Here is a 17,868-nt window from a genome sequence, read left to right as displayed (position 1 = left end):
ACGATGCACACTGTATATAGTGAAGGCATTTAATATGTAATGCCATTAAAAATCATATCAACTAATTCAGAGAGTACGTATCATTACACTATCATGTCACGAGATACAATCGACATTCTATCCCTCGGCGCTGTCGGGGATAACATTACAGGGATAAGAATAAGGTGGACGAAAATATTCTTAGATAAGATTAGACGTTTTACACATGTGTAATGTGGATGTATATTTTAAGTGATCGATAAATCAGTTATTTCATAATATTTACATTCGCTCCCATTGAACCTGTGTAAACCGTGACTGCGTATACATTACCGTATACGCAGTGAGATTCCTTGGAGACCATTGTTTCCTATTGATGACGTAATTTACATTGTGACGTCATAATGGTAACGTTGGAGATCCATCGCTGCTCGAAGGCTGTAGGCTGTTCATTTGTTTGGATTTACGCACGTTACGGAGGCTCTGTACCATTAAAAAAGCAAATGTATTGGAGTTAGCTTTATTCTGAGTGTACCATCATAGTACGAAAATATGTAAATATAAGAATTGATCTTCAGTTTGACTGTGTATACGGTAGTATGAACGCAGTTGGCAACGAACATATTCTTTATGGAGCGCTAACGCGCTCCATAGAATATGTTCGTTGCCACCTGCGTTCATACTACCGTATACGCAGTCAAAATGAAGGTCAGTCCTTAAATGTCATGGTAAAGTTTGCCACATGTTTCCATGGTTACATATTTTTAATCCATGAAATGTACACCATGTCGTTATAAAATTGATACATACACGGTTTATTTCCTGTTTGGTTCATTAAGAGGTTTATTTTAGGTATGGGTATATATTTCATATTGTTGTTTTATTGATGTCATTTGTCACATATGCAACATGACTGGAATCTCATTTTTCTGACACGCCTCAAAAAGCACAATGTCGCAAAATCTCAAGAGACATGCACGGGACCGGGCACGTCAAAAATGTAAATTTATAGCTTATCGATATATACAAAATGTTGTGCATAGAACTGATATTTGAAGCCAACAAACACGCGGATGACAGACATAGCTGTATCATTCGTTACATGCCTAAACAAACGATCCCAATAACAACATTAGTTATTTGAACAGAACACGCAGGGAAATGTCGTTTTTGAATTCATATTTTCTGAAAAATTACACCTGAAATATTTTGACCTTCCTAGTCGTACATGTAGCTTCCGCAGCACAGTTAGGCGGTAAACTGAATGTGTCACGTGTCTGCTTGTATTCCCCAAGTAAGTTTGCATTAGATTTCTGGTATATTTCAACAAGGAATCTGAACATAGATTTGTTGGAGAGGTGAGAACTTATGTTGTCCTCTGTCTTATTACATTTCTAGCTTTGTACCGGTCTAATAAAATCTGTTACATAATGAGATTGATTTTTTCTTATACGTATGATTGGTAATATTTTTAATTCTTTGAATATGTACACGTACATGGATTATTGATTAAATCGAATTCACCTGCAAAGCAAAACCAATTTTGTTAGAAGGAAACTATCCAATTAAAGGTGAGATGCTTATACAACGGCAAAACCAAATATTAAACAACATACATAAAACCTGTTCTTTTTATTTCGAAAAAAAACCACCAACTCGACAACCGACAGTTATTTGTTGCACTGCCTACACATTTCAACGGGACTGAAACGAACCCCTTATTCGACATATACAGTATTCTATGGTCTTACTTACGACAAAAAGGAGAAGATAAACGTGAAGGCAAATGCGTCAAAAGAAATTTCAAAACATTATGGAATTCGCCCCATGTCGATCGGTCCATTGATGAATGAGATGTGAGAAAATGAAACGTTTCATCTCAAAGGCAATTATCCTACAAAACGGGGGGAAAACGTACAAGAATGATGAATGAGAGCACCACCTATCTAACATTCCAACAAAATACAAAGAAAGTGGATTCATCACAACTCGAAGAAAAAATGTACACTGTAAATAGTTCTGCAAATCTAAAGCAATAACTCCAAACTTGAATCTCTAAAGCCAGAGTTGGTTGTTCAGTTGTTAAACATAAAGGATACCTTATTCATACTCTAACAAGATACGATCAAAGGGGGCTAAATAATGCCAGAGTTAAACACAATGATCAATTGTCAATGGAAATGTAGCATCCCTTTCAATTTCATTTCAATCCACTAATAGAACCTGATAAATGTTTCGACCAATCAGAAAGCGCGTTCGCCATCTTTGATGTTTAGTCGTTAAAATACAACAAATCATCAGTAGTCATGTAAAGCGTTATTACGGTCCACTAAGTAACTTGTTAGCAACTTTTTGGATATGGCAGAAGTGAAGAATAAGGATGAAAAAAGACCACAAACAATATGTGACAAGAAAACAAAATCCTAACAAAAAAGCTCCATTTTTCATTGGAAAAAGGAAAGGCCTAAAAAAGCAGTTTTCAATATTTCATTTTGCTATCTGTCCGCTCTTCTCAGGTATAAATGTACCCTTGGTAACCTTCCAGTTTCTCCGTGTCTTTATCATTTGGTCAATAATGGCTGGTGATAAGGACGTAATAGAATAGACATGTTTTTGGAAGCAGCCATTATAACGGCTGTTATAGGAAGCTTCAAACCCAATATAATCTGGACGGTTCGATTGATTTCACATTTTAATTCTACAAAAGTGTTACTATAACTCTTATCAGCTTTATGTACAAACACTTTATTCAGTTTCGCATGACTTCAAACCTAACACAATCAATAATTAAGCGCTTTCTATTTGTGTGTTTTTTGTTGATTACCGTTGGCACGGTAAACTTATCCATGTTAATACAAATGTACATTGTTTTCGTTTCGCAATTTTACTAAGTAATGTCTTCATGTTTTCAAATTCATATTGATTTCTTTCAAAACACTTATTCTATATAATGACAAAATATTCAAAAGCAAAATGGCGATTCATTAAAAATCCATGGGATTTAAGAAGTTAAACGCTTTCCATTTCAGTCGTATAAGCGATCCGCTCATTTACACTGATGAGGAAAAAAACTTCTGGCTGCTGACAATCCTCGAGAAAAGGTGATTAAAATTACTTTATTCCTTACAGTTGATTCGAGTTCAAAGATGCAACGTTGTCAATTAAGTATTGGAAATCGTATGTCCACAATCGTGGATATCGTTAGTCAATAGTCATTTCTGAAGATGAGTTTCAGGAGTTCCCGGACGTGAACACAATAAATTGCACTCATCACCAGTAATTAACAAGCAATCATTACCACTTCAATAATATTCCATGAATTACTAACGAGTAAATAGGTAGAAGGGTTTGCGAGAGTCGCCGAGGACCAGACATTATCTAAGCTAGAGCTGATCTACCGATCAAATGACAAAACAAAACACCCGCAAAGAGATGTACTAGAAGAAGATATATGTATATGTTTATGTTTAATAAGTCTTCGATTTATCAACAAAATAATGCTATTCCGAATCACAAGAGGGACAGTGCGTAAATAGCAGGTGCCTCAAGAGAACCGCTGAAGTAATAAATGCAGAAAATGTGAAGGAAGTTCACAATAAATGCAGCAGATAAATAAGAGAGTCTTCGATGTCCCCTTAAAACTCTTCACCCCTTATTGTGTTTTGCACATTAAGGGATAACATGTACCACTAACTGTGAAAATGTAAGACGACACAAAGAACAAATGTCTTTAGGAATAACCAACATTCAACGCGCACCTGTCCCGTAATAATGTCTTTTGGAATAACCAACCTTCAACGCGCACATGTCCCGTAATAATGTCTTTAGGAATAACCAACCTTCAACGCGCACATGTCCCGTAATAATGTCTTTAGGAATAACCAACCTTCAACGCGCACATGTCCCGTAATAATGTCTTTAGGAATAACCAACCTTCAACGCGCACATGTCCCGTAATAATGTCTTTAGGAATAACCAACCTTCAACGCGCACATGTCCCGTAATAATGTCTTTAGGAATAACCAACCTTCAACGCGCACATGTCCCGTAATAATGTCTTTAGGAATAACCAACCTTCAACGCGCACATGTCCCGTAATAATGTCTTTAGGAATAACCAACCTTCAACGCGCACATGTCCCGTAATAATGTCTTTAGGAATGACCAACCTTCAACGCGCACATGTCCCGTAATAATGTCTTTAGGAATGACCAACCTTCAACGCGCACATGTCCCGTTATAATGTCTTTAGGAATAACCAACCTTCAACGCGCACATGTGCCGTAATAATGTCTTTAGGAATGACCAACCTTTAACGCGCACATGTCCCGTAATAATGTCTTTAGGAATGACCAACCTTCAACGCGCACATGTTTTGTAATATTGTCTTTAGGAATGACCAATCTTCAACGCGCACCTGTCCCGTAATAATGTTTTTAGGAATAACCAATCTTCAACGCGAACCTGTCCCGTAATAATGTCTTTAGGAATGACCAACCTTCAACGCGCACCTGTCCCGTAATAATGTCTTTAGAAATAACCAACATCCAATGCGCACCTATCTCGTAATATCAAATTCCCTGTATTACTGTGTACTCTATTTAATTGACCAAACTACCAGTCGTTCACAATGTTTAAATATATCTTGTTGCATATTTTCGGTATTTTAAAACAGTATTATCATGTTGTCTTGCTGTAATAACAGAAGTTGAGTACACTATATATCTGAAAAACATGCTCAATATGTAAAACAATCTAATTGTCTTTTATTTAGTTTCAAACTCCCATACCAATGGATTGTAAGTTTGCCAGGGCCACAGATTCCTTGGATTGCTAAAGGATTTGCTAAATTCAAATAAAAAGGGTCGCGGGATCTACCAAAGCCTCAATATGAACAGAATATAATACGAAAACAACCATAGATTACCTTTAAGTTAAGTCAAATGGACCGCATAGGTATTGTTTAAGGTTACTGTTCTTCAACTTTTATTAGCTTTATGACACATAATTTTCACAGGGGTAACTGTCCAAAAGATATTTCGGAAATCGGAATTTTCATCAGCTCAGGGAACATGGAGAAAGCAACCATGAACTGATAGACCTGATTAATAACCAATTGTACTTTCCTTATCAGAGAGTTTCAAGATTTCTACATTATTCAAGATACTAGTTTTGGCGTTAGATATGCGGCCAACGTTATACTCAGTGGATATCCTTAACTTCGATATTACACATCAACGAAAGCACTGGATTTGCTGTTGGTAAAACTATCACGAGATCATCATTTGATCCAAAGCACAGATGATAGTGTATGATGCTTGGCGCCGAACAGTTTACGTTATAAACTTGCTGACCCCGTAATAGAATCAAATGAATATATTGAATATTAATACGTTAAAATAGTTGCGCGGAAGTGATGCTATTACAGGCATTGAACCTGTTGGAGTGGCATTGATTGAGATGATGTAACATATAAATGTAGAAATTGCCGAAGGGACACGCCAAACGCTCTGTCAAATAAAACTAATGTTTGTCGACTGTATTATATAAATATGTTCAGTACCAGAAACCAATTAGAACATCTCTAGAGTACGAGCATTGCGGCTGTTAAATTGTCTAGGTCACAGCAATATAACTCAAAGGGACTTGGTGAACCAACAGAAAACAGCATGATTTGGAGAACATTTTGAACATGAAGTACACCAACAAAATACACTAGTAATATGGTAAACATTTAGTATATTACGAACGACACACCAACACAACACAAAGTCTGCGTACGGAATCATATCTTATGAAGTAACGTATGAACTTTAGTTATATAGTACAATTTATAATTTCTTTAGAATTGATGTCATAATAATCACTAACCTTTCATCTTATATTTGCTTGCCACGTCCAGGACAATAGCTCCACCAAGCTCTCTCCCGGCAAAACATACTCCATTGGTATTTGTAAAAGTTACATTAAAGCTCTTTAGTTTCGCCATCCTGAAAAAAGTTTACGCATTTTGTGCTTTCAATGGTTTATGCTCGTTTCGTCATACTGTCCACGCTCACAGTAATGTTAGATCTGTGTTACCATCGACTTGGCCCAATCATTGATTCGTTTCCTGGAATGTCATGAGATAACCTGTACGAAAACGGGCGCCAACCTAAAACCTACGCTTCAACATTCTCAATCCACTGTGTTATATATGTTGTCGTACGGTGTTGAGTCACCCAAGGTTACATATCCCATAAGTCTCAATTCCACCTTAAATTTTTCATGAATCGTGATTTCCGATGCTGAAAAAGTTCCGCTTAAATTGTATAGCCGTAAGAAGCGTTATATTTTATTCCAGCGTGATAAGGCACCTGACGATCTGCTGTGAATCATATCCTAAAACTTGAAAACTGTCAACGTTCAAGTGCATTGGCACAGCAACCATCCAACCATTCAACCCAGTAAAATATCCGATATGCCAGATCCATCTTGAGTTTTTACGTGAAAAATGTGTTTAACATTGCGATCCTGATCGCAGATATTCTAACAGAGACGTCGTATGTGTGTAATTGACCTGCATACTGTCAAATGCCATATAAGCATGTATAATATGGTACCCTAACTACAGGTAGGAGTGCTCGGTAGTCATATAATGAAGGTAGCGACCGTGGCGTGTTATAAGCTGGTGACAATCAATAGAGTTGAAGATGGACGTGTATATGCCGCGGGCTCATTACGTCGACCGACATCCACATATTTACTCGTGAAATTATTGTAAATATGTCACGATCATAACTACATCTGTGAAGGCAGAGACCATTTTAGAAACGTACAGTTAGCGGGAATGTTTTAATTTGCAAGTAGAATAGTCAAGTGCTGTTTTAAAATTATATTTCAAAATCTAACTTAGTTCCCTTTAAAACTCATTTGGGAGCTATTATAATTATATCTTGAAGTTTGAACAGGCTAAACACGGGTAAATATTTGATGATGGTATGATATATACATCGAAAATATTAGCATTCGTTACCCTTATTAAACATATAGCGAACGTGTGTCTTATATATATACAAAATGTATACAGAAATAATATTTTCCAAGATAAGATGGTGTCCAAAGACGATACGTGTTAAGAGTCGACTTAAAAGTGTGACTCATTTGAGCTCGTTTTGAGAATTCCGGTACATCAGAATAACCATATTTGATGGTTTCCCGTAGAATGTTATAGACATATTTACATTTCACCAGCATGGTAGAATACTGATATTAATTCTGGTGAGAGAAGACACGAGTGAAAATATCAGTATACAGTTGTTTCATGCCTTATCAGTCAACAGTCAAAAGTATTTTCCCGAGGAGTTCGGACCCACCAGATGAACTGTTTCCCGAGGCCGCAGGCCGAGGGAAACAGTTCATCTGGTGGGTCCGAAATCCTCGGGAAAATACCTTTGTCTGTTGACTGATGAGGCATGAAACAACTGTTTTGTTACTTGACCAATGAAAAACCAAAAAGTTCTATGTCGAATGTGATGTTTAGATCTACCAACAGACAACCGTCAACAATCCAGTACCAAAAACGCTTGGTCATCGCGGTGCTTGTAATTGTAGGTGCGTTCGATTACCTAACATGAGACCAGTCAACAGTTGCACATGACCAGTCAACAGTTTTACGGTAGCCCACATTAGCTATAGTTCGTTTGGTGAATTATCTGGGAAATAGTCGAAATTGATTAATATGCATTTATATAGCGAGTCAGGTAACAATATATTCTATTATACGATATTTTATAGCGTAATCTTTAGCGCCATATTGTGATAACGTCACACTTAACAATAAGTCTTTGGGTCATATTACATGGGCTACTCCAAACAATTCTACTGTTGTCTGCTATAATGTGGTAAAATTTGTTGATAAAACTATTTACAACTTTGTAATTACATACGCACAATAGTGTATATATATTTAAGATTTATATGCTTTTAAACAGAAAATGTCAGACTTCGAATGCAGTGAAAAGTACCTTCTAATTGGTCAATGCCAAATGGGATAGTTTTAGACTGTGAAAAAAGATACGTTTTGAGATATGTCATAATGTGAAAGATATCAGGTTTATTATGTTGATAGAATTCGATAATAAATAAAGAATCATATCACACGATAAGCACACGACGGCATTCAGAATTCGGACACCGACTGGTTTTGTATTCCATAGTGTCTATTTCTATACTATTTTTACATCCGATGTATCAATGATACTTTATTGATTTCTACATGGTGCATGAACTGATCAATAGATATGGACATTCAATTGTATCATTCATACTGACCGGATGTTGACTCTCCCATCCTTCATAGAGATGTCTCCCATTTAAATAATGAAAAAAATATGTCAACCGCTAGAGTAGTGACACGCTGTAAGTGTGTGACGTCAGATGGAAAGAATTGAATTATTTGAATTCAACCTATCGTACAGTTTGACAGTTGGGTAGAATCATTCTTGTTTTCATTGAAGTGATTCTGTAGAAGAAGCGAGTTACAACGTTAACTCAAGCATTTCGATGTCAGATCGTTACCATTCAAATAAAATGATGTCGAACTATGGGCTTTTCATGTGACTTTATGGAGCAAATTTCAGACATTGGAAATATGGTCTCCCTCTCTGAAAATGTTAAAAAAATAAATCCAAACAATACTCTAGGGCAAAATTTGAACAAACGAAAGATCAACTTGGAACTCATTAAAACAGTATCTAAGATGAATAAAACCTTGCATGTTGGAAAGGTCAGCGTCTTTTACCTCATCGACGACACTCAACATGTAAATCTAGGTCGTATCCAAGTATAAAAAGGTTAAATGTCGAAGTCACATCCGCCAAGTAAAAACCGAGATACTGACAAATAAACAAGATACGCTAATGAGCATATTAAAAAACATCGACCTTCATACCACAGAAAGTCAGTGTATTTCTTGCTATTTAAAGAGGTTTCGTCGTCGATAAGCCCGAACGTGTAATTGTAGTGGCCAGGATTTTGGCATCTGCCTTTATAAACTCGTCAAATATTTCAGCCTGTCCACTTGCTATGGAGTTTTTATGATAACGTCAAAATAATCATGTCGTATCCATGAAAATATGATCCATGTGAATGAGTTTCTGGATAGCTTTATTTACATTACTTAATATTTCGGATCACTGATACTAGAGTAGCATGTGTATTTTCAGGAGCACCAACTTTGGCCTGTTGTTTGTATCTATGAAATGGAGTAGCTAAATTGTTAATTGTTATTATGAGATGCATTCCTCATTGAACATGCCTCAAGTGATCGACTAAGCAGTACTGCTCTAGATTTTCAAGCTTAATGTATCTTTATCGTTCCCAGACTGTACATTTATCAAACCCCTAAAAAAAGCCAAAAAAAAGCCAAATAGGTTGTCGATGACACCGACGTATAAATGTGGTCATGTTAGACAATGAACAACAGAGCGGTTATGTATACAAACATTACCTGTCCACATAGAGCTGTGTTCTATACGTGTGTGCGCGGTATTTTAATGCCGACGCATGTATTAGAATCCTGTTAGAATTGATGCGGCGGTTGAATCGATGCATAAACGTTACAAAACAAGGCTGAACACATATTCCTATGATATAGCCACACCTCTTCGAGTACCTAGAAGGATAGGGTTTACCGGGGCTAACTCACTTTGTACTGTTTTACCGTTATCAAAGAAAACCCCATGCAGAGCCGGCATAGCGACGTCAGACTCCAAGGTTTCTTGCACACTATTTCTTCTCCCGCCATAAACCTAATAATTGTGTCGCCATTGATTGAATTCATGAGTCTAATTAGGTGTACAGGTAAACTGCACGGCAATTTCGTTTGATGTTAACTACCGTGATTCAGATACGTAACACATTGCTCATAACACAAATATCGTTTCCTGTCATGGTCCTAGACAATCTTCATAATCACATGTACTAGAAAACGCATACACATCCACCTTTTCTGTACAATCCCGAAAACTATAACCACATGAAATCAAGCAGGCTATTGGTAACTACTGATTTTTTTTTCGCAGGAAAGAATAATAGAATACCTTTATTCGGCCATTTTGATTTGGGTTGATTAGGTTAGTGTCCAATCAAAATCCAAGGTAATCTAAGGATATGACTGCATGTGTGTACTGTATGCGTGTATGTTTGCTTGAGACGGTATGTTGGTGTATCTGCCTCCTTTGCAAGAGTGCGGATATACTGCCCACAGTAGAGAGCTACCTCGCTGAAATACCATGCCAAAAACACCCAGCACAGTATCCCACTTGGTCAGTCTATACTGACTACAGGTTTATCCGTTGTTGCGACTACTGAACTTTAGGAGGGAATAAGAACTGCCAGTTTTTGAAGCCTGTGGACAGAACCCATTGCCTTCCCTATTTGGGCAAACGTTCAACAATATGGCCAAAAGCGAGGTTTTGCCAAGAGAGGCGTTAGTAAACAAAAATAGTGTCAGGAAGGAGAGAGAAATATACTATAAGATTCCAAATGTTGCAATGGGTGCGCGGATATATTTTGGTCGCTTTTGTGTGCCGAGGTAGAGGGCACAGACACTAATTCTAACCTCTGCTGGATTTCCCTACATTAGTTGAGTAAAAGTAGATACCTAAGTATATTCTAAGCCTTGTAGCTATAATCACTGCAATCGACGACGAACCAAATTGCTTGCATTATTCTGGTTGTGGCGTTGTTATGTAATTTTCTTTGTGACACAAAATTTGTATCGTTTGATTACACACTGATTTACTAAAATAAATACTGTCTCTTTATCGAGTTTGTCATTCTTTACATTATGTGTTCTGATAGTGTTTTGCAGGAAAGAAATTTAAATATTAAAACTGATTATATCTAATTGGTTTCCAATAAGAAGATAATTCAACCTGGAGCAATTACATTATTAGATATTAGTTATTTAACCTAAACATTTTATGTATGTTTTGTTTTTACAGACAAAAATCAATGATTACCTTTAAGTATTTTAAACGGTTTATCAGAAAATGCTTCCAAAAATAATGAATCTCAAGAAGTGTAACATATATAATCTTGTTAGTTTGTGCTGTCTAGATATTGTTGTTTCATTACATAATAGGTTATAAAACGTCACACTGGAGTTCCCTGAATCACACAATTAGACTAATTAAAATATGTTTTTCTTTCTTTTGCAGTAGTATGAAACGGGACGACATTGCGATCTATTATGTTAAAGACAGTATTTAATTAAACCTGTTGGTTTCCAAAATATAAAACAAATTGTTAAAATTCGGTTGTCATCGCATGCGTTAAACATTGAAACTGGCAGACTTCACGGTTTAACTGTCTAAGTTAGCAACATTTCTGAGCCAAAGTCATAAAAGGAGATTCAATACTGTTTAAGCTGAACGGAATCACTCTCTACACTATCGCTTTAAGTTTATCATGTATGCATGGTCGGAGTGTTGAATTATTTATTTGTATATATATGTTCTGTATAATTTGCACTGTATATATTCACATTGGTACGTATTTGATAGAGTGGTGAAGCATGATTGTATAATGTATAAATTTACTAATTGACCGTATGATGCCGGACTCTCCGATCGCAATTGAAAATGGATCATAATCAATTATGTATATGAAATAGATACGGTGAAGTGTCTCTTCTGGTACGCTATATGAACGAAAGTTGATGCACATGAGTGGTAAATCACTAGAGCGTGGCACTATCAAGTAACTCTGTTAAAAGCGGCTCCAATTCTGTGCTATGAATCTGTTTCAAAACCTATCGTACCTTTTGTTATACTAATGTTTTAAATATTTTGTTCTGTCTTCATTAATTGTAATTTTCAAAAACGTTTATACATAGTCTACTTAAATTACTGGAAATAGGAAAAAGAAATCGTTCAAATTCTGTGCTGTTCATTGTTAAACATTGTTGTTACTATAAGAACATGTCGTTGATAATCGGTATAAATACCTCACATGATATAAGTCTTTACTACACGTTGTAGATACATTATGAAGCAGACAAATATTCTGACCGAGCTATGCAAATAAACTTCCTGTTCCATACGCGAAGCAGGGTTCTATGAGCAGAAAATACATTTATGAGTGGCACATGATGAGATATGTATCTCCATGTAGATTAAAATTCACATGGGAACGTTGTGTTATTGCCAAGGCATTGTTCACACCGAGACTATCCTACCTCACCTGTAACACCTTCGATAAGCACGATTGATTTTGTATGGGTTATGTAGTCAATTGGAATGTTCTTGATCCATTATCTTATTGGAATGGCAATTTTTTTTCTGGTCGATCTGCATGAAATGTTAGTTTCAGAATTCATTTTCTGTTTTAGCCAAACGTTTAGCCTTTGTAACATTAGAAAGGGGTTGTATGCACCAGTCCCCATTCACAGTATTTCCACATGTTTCGGAAAGTTTTAGTATTTTTGTTTTATTTACTATTTTATAAGACCTAAAGTTCTTCTGATGAGTCCGGTATGGACGGAATAGCCATATGGTGCAGTGTAACGTTTACCTTGTTTGCCTCGCTGCGTCGACCCTATCTTAAAGAGCCTTTCACATGCTACCGATGTACCTCGCCGGGACTTAACCGGAGCAAAAATATTACAACGGCGAGAAGATCGGCAGAGCTCCGACGAGAAAGCACTTGAAAAAGCAATATCGACCGTAGCAATACCGACGTTATACCGGCGTTCCCGTTGTGATAATTTTGTTCTATTGATGTAGGATCCGATGTGCTACCAAATACCACTTTTCTGTCACCTTAGTGCTACTGATGCGCCGCTAATGTTACACCGATGCGTCGCCGTTGTTCTACCGATGTGCCATCGTTGACCGGAGCTATAGCGGAGTGTTACATGTACCGTTACACATCGCGGAGAACGGTAGAACATCGGCGGAGCATCAGTACTACTTCGGTGATATTCGGTAGCACTACGGTATCACATCGGTACCAGCACGGTACACATTGAGGTCACCGGAGAGCCGCCGATCCATAACGGGGCGCTACCGGTGCGCTACCGACATTAACGAAGCTATACCGGAGTACTACCGTTGTAGTCCCGTTGCTCGCTCCGGCAGCGCAACGGCGGAAATTTCTACCGTCGCCTGCCGTTGCTAACTTTTTCGCCGATGTTCTGACGATATACTATCGTTCTTTGCGATGTGATACTGTTGCGCTGCCGTACTAGTACCGTTCCCCGAAAATCTCCAAAATTTGTGCTCCGGTATACTGCGGCGACCCAAATCGGCTAGATGTGAAATTCCCTTAACCTTAAGTCTCCCAGTGCCAGTAGGCGCACAAGGCATCCACTTTTTTTCTCCAACCCAGTCTGTCTTGCGTTTCTGTTTTTGCGGTGTTCCAGCTACTCCATCCTATATGGTTGCGCTCTTTTTCAACTGTTCTTCGCCAGGTTGTTTTTGGTCTCCCTCTTGCTCTTTAACCTTCTGGTGCCCAATTTCTTCGTCACTCGTGCTGCGTCGACAAAACTAAATTAAGTGCCTCCTTGCTTCGTATTTCTAGTGATCATTGGTCCAAATAAAGTGTAACAAATAATTCCTTCATAACATCATAGTTACAGTATTATAGTTATAACATATAAAATAAATATTTGCGTTCGGTTGGGGGTTTCTTTATTATAGCGATAATATTACTTAATTGTTGTGCATTCTTTATTTTAGCATCAATGTTTGATTGTTATAAACCTTGTATTGAAATTTTAAAGTACTGTCTGTACACAGAAAACCATGGTCATTGTATTATTATTAAAACGATAACTGAAATGAGAGATATACTAGAGATAAAGGACAAAGAAAACAATAAAAGGTCAACACAACAAACGTTTACAGTCGCCAAACCCGACTTTCATCCAGGATTACAATCACGCTCACTTAGTCGATGGCTGATACGCTATACCATGACGGTTGCTAGATGTTTGGCAGGGTCTTTCTTCTGACCATACAGTTTCGTCTGCAATATTGTTTTGTATGTATTTGATTTTTGATATCATAGGTAAAATGATAAATAGCCAAGAATTGACTTGTTAAACATTTGTGTGATGCATATGTTTATGTTTTACAATGATTTTGAATACCTGACGCTGATCAAGGGGAGATAATGCTAATAATGACATGGCCGCCATGGCCAACGTTTCCGGTATGGCGGTGGTATGTGTGACATTGGCCAAACTGAGGCTTATTGACAACAAATCACAGTACAGGACAATTTATGAAAGAAGCCATTCACGGTCGGCATACCTATACCATGATCATAGCACGGAATATTTGTTATAAACAGCGAACACATTTTATTTAGATGCGCCATTCGGAGGCCGCAGTATACAGATACGTAACAATATTGAATCCTGGTCCGTTTTATTATACTAATTTAAAATACATTGAATTATTATTTGTATCACGTTTGCTTATATGACAAATATGTATATCTTGATACAGAAGTGAGCAAAGGGGAGGATCTATACAAAAACCTCAGAGATCGTTTAAGATCGCTTCAAATTAAAACAAAAGCCATCCAGAAAATGTGGAAAGCTCGCCGCCTTCAACTGTAGACGAATGACGTTCACCTGATCGTACCCAAATGGTTTCTCCCGGAATAGCTGATGCCACAACCACGTTAGATGCGGACGAGAGGTCCGCGTGACTTCCAGAGTCCGACCGTGCCACGCCATACCTAATACCATCAATCATCAATTCCGTCTGCATGTCCATGTTGTCGAGGCTGACAGTCGTCCAGTGGAAGACGTACGTACCTGGCGTTGGAACTATGAAGATTCCCGTGACAAGGTTGTAGCCACCTCCGATGTTGGTGCGAACGTGATCAAACTTAATCGTTTGGTAGTTTCCAATGTTCGCTACGTTGGTCTTTAGTTGGACGTAGAACGCCACCTGTGTTGGAAACTGAGGTTGTTGTCCTGTAACAGTCAAGCAAATCACTAACAGTTCAATAATCAGTTGAATTATGCATAATGTGGCTTAATAGTATATATGACTACAATATTTTATACACTATTGTATACACTATTTTGGCCCAGTCAAACATTTACCCTTCACAGATAAAATCCATCAATTTGCGACGTGTTAATTTTGACTTCGCTATGCATGCTGTTATCTGTACTAGTTTTTGCGAAGTGTTAATTTTCCACTTGCTATGCATGCTGTGATTTGTCTTAATATTCGCGGACGTGATTTTTTTTCTCTTTACAGATGTTGAAAGTTGAAATGATGTGAACATATTTAATTTGATTTACGGTGTTTACGTCACTGTAGGACTGCATGTAAATAATAGGTAACGGGTACAAATGCTTTATTTTATTTTTACTTCTCTATTGCTTTTTGTTTTATTTATTGATTTCCGCTTTTTTGTGTTGTGTGTTGTTAAGATGCGTGTATGTCACCTAAAAACAAATATAAGAAGTGTGATACATGTCATGTATCATGTATGCCTTACGTTATGTAAGTCACATTTGTTCGATGTTATTTGTGTTTTATGTATATATGTCTTACGTTACTCATGTTCTTAATATGTCTATCCTGGGTTATGCGTGTCTTACGTGTTCGCGTCACGGCACGACACTGTGTTGTATCTTTGAGCAAGATACTTTACTCCGCTTGTTCCAGTCTACTCAGCTGTAAATGAGTACGTGGTTGAGCAGCACTAGAATTGTTGAATGCTAGCTGTTAGCGCCAAAATGGCAGCTCCGGCTATATGCTCCCCATGGAGTTGAGAAAGATATTGGCTGGTTACAAGGGCCCTATAACCACGGATAATTATTTGTGAACCGTTTTGAGACGACCTATGGACTGGGTTGTGATAAAGCGGTATATAAGAACCTCGAATTATTAGTTATTATTAGTATTACGTCATTGCTATTCTCTACGTTTTATACATATCTTATGTTATGTATTTCAGACGTCATGCATGTTTTTCGTTTTATGTATGTATGCATTGCTTTATGCAAGTTGTACTCCATGTATGTATGATGTTATGCATGCCTGACTTTATGTATGCATTTTGTTATGTATATCTTACGCTATGTACACCTTAAGTTATATATTCCTTATATGTTATGAATAAAATTGTTAGGCTTGGTTCCCAAGCGTTGTTTAACGTGAATTACGCTAAAATATATGTCATGTCAAATCGTCAGTGACGTGGTTATGTAGGATCCGTGCCGACAACATTCCGCCTTATTACCTTTTTACGTAGTCCTATCTGTTAGTGTTCAACATTTTTTTTATAAATCAAACAAAAAACATACTTGGAATATTTCTTGACCTTGACAACATATCCAGCCCCTGTCCTTCATCAGCTGGCTCGTTTCCTTGGCATATGTTTGTTTCAGACAAGCTGATATTCTTTTTCAATTCGACAATCTCACGGCTTTGTCTTTTAACAGTATCTCGCAGTCGTTCCATCTCGGTAACACATGACTCGGCTTTGTTTTCGTATCCTCCAAGTCTTTCTACGGCTTCGAATAATCGCAAATTGGTCAGTTCCTGTGCCGCAATGAATTGCTGTAGTCGGGTCTCGGTCGCTGATAGCTCATTACCTGTGTTACTTTTTGTTGATGGCACGTTTGCCGGTACGGAATGCATGTTTGTAGATCCAGCTTCGTAGCATAATACACCATCAGGAAGAAATGCACAAACAGCCAGAAGAATCAATAGAGAAATGTTCAAATACTTCGACATTTTCAGAACAATTTAGATATAGAAACTACGATAAGAGATTTTACATAACGATAACCTTTATGGATCCAATCAGATAACCTTTCTGTCCGGCATCAAACGGTAATCTTATATATAGTTCCGTGAATTTACGTACGACCTTAGTATATAAACGACTTACAAATGTACCTCATATTAATTGTAAGACATTATATCTTCATTGTTCTACGTACAGTAACACTACTTAAATACCAAAGCAAAACACTGTATACACGTAAAACGCAAAATCGGACAATATTTTATCATAGAGTGTTAGTATGGACAAGTTACTTGAACATATATATAAGATCTTACAAGAGTTTCCATTTCATATGAGATTTATGAAACGAGTTTAAGAATTTTTCAATTAAGCGAGCCTCTGTGCGTCCTGGTTATTCAGATTAAGTTGTTCAAAGGTTTTTACATATTCAACCCTTATAACCTTGAACGTAGGTCAAGGTAATTTCTTAGAGGAAACATTAAATCACTCTGTCAAAGGTACCTGCTGGTCAAATATCATGACACTAGGTCCTCCAGTTCTTAAGAAGAAGTCATTCAAAGAAAAAAAAAGTTGACTGACGACGGACAGCACACCATACCATAAGCTCAACTGGCGGTGTGCAAGTTGAGCTAATAACGGCTATATATGTCCCCAAATAAAGGTACACCCCGAAACACATTGTCAGACGTTCATATGCAAATGATAAAAAACATGACACTTACAAATGCTCAAATATTATTTTAATGATGTCTTTCTTTAAAGTATAACATAACTTTGAGATTACAGAATTTATTTCTTTGAATACTTGTAAATATGCAATATAACCTTGTTGTAAACACATACATACTACAATCAATTTAATACATAACATCACCGTCATCAAATACACACATGTAAAACATTGCAACTGTATATCAAGAAATGTAGCATATTTAATAGCATAATAGTAATAATAACATATAAAAATGCACGTTATCCATTGCTTTGATTTTTTAAATCGTCAAATCACGATACAAATACGATAATACCCTGAACCAGGCACAGTATACGTCCCTGCCTGAACATAGCCATTGTCCAAAAATACTACTTTCCGTCTTAAGATCTTAAGTCCCAATGCGAG

At 37.1% G+C, this 17,868-nt stretch overlaps 2 protein-coding genes across 3 annotated transcripts in view; both read right to left on the bottom strand.

The window, feature by feature from the left end:
- The window catches only part of LOC110445710 (arrestin domain-containing protein 2-like), a 28,899-nt gene extending 22,278 nt beyond the window's left edge, over nucleotides 1–6,621 (bottom strand). For both annotated transcript variants that reach the window (XM_021490487.1, XM_021490488.1), the window contains exon 1: nucleotides 5,850–6,621. In XM_021490487.1, coding sequence (XP_021346162.1) covers nucleotides 5,850–5,967 — 118 coding nt within the window. In that variant the 5' untranslated portion in view covers nucleotides 5,968–6,621. The remainder of the gene's footprint in view (nucleotides 1–5,849) is intronic.
- Nucleotides 6,622–14,165: 7,544 nt separating this feature from the next.
- Nucleotides 14,166–16,756, bottom strand: LOC110445557 (C1q-related factor-like). The gene is made up of 2 exons (XM_021490223.1): nucleotides 16,300–16,756; nucleotides 14,166–14,952 (listed from the first exon to the last, which is right to left on the bottom strand). Exons 1-2 carry the CDS (start codon nucleotides 16,730–16,732, stop codon nucleotides 14,537–14,539), a joined length of 849 nt encoding a protein of 282 aa, XP_021345898.1. The 5' UTR covers nucleotides 16,733–16,756; the 3' UTR covers nucleotides 14,166–14,536.
- Nucleotides 16,757–17,868: the final 1,112 nt, after the last annotated feature.

Source organism: Mizuhopecten yessoensis, unplaced genomic scaffold (genome assembly GCF_002113885.1).
Source record: "Mizuhopecten yessoensis strain PY_sf001 unplaced genomic scaffold, ASM211388v2 scaffold2329, whole genome shotgun sequence".
NCBI classification, from domain to species: Eukaryota; Metazoa; Mollusca; class Bivalvia; order Pectinida; family Pectinidae; genus Mizuhopecten; species Mizuhopecten yessoensis.
This window is presented reverse-complemented; position numbering and strand designations above follow the sequence as displayed.

Coding starts and splice junctions, on each gene's coding strand:
- LOC110445557 (XM_021490223.1), bottom strand. CDS start 16,732: ATGTCGAAGTATTTGAACATTTCTCTATTGATTCTTCTGGCTGTTTGT. Junction 14,953..16,299: donor AAGGTCAAGAAATATTCCAA/GTATGTTTTTTG, acceptor TGACTGTTACAG/GACAACAACCTCAGTTTCCA.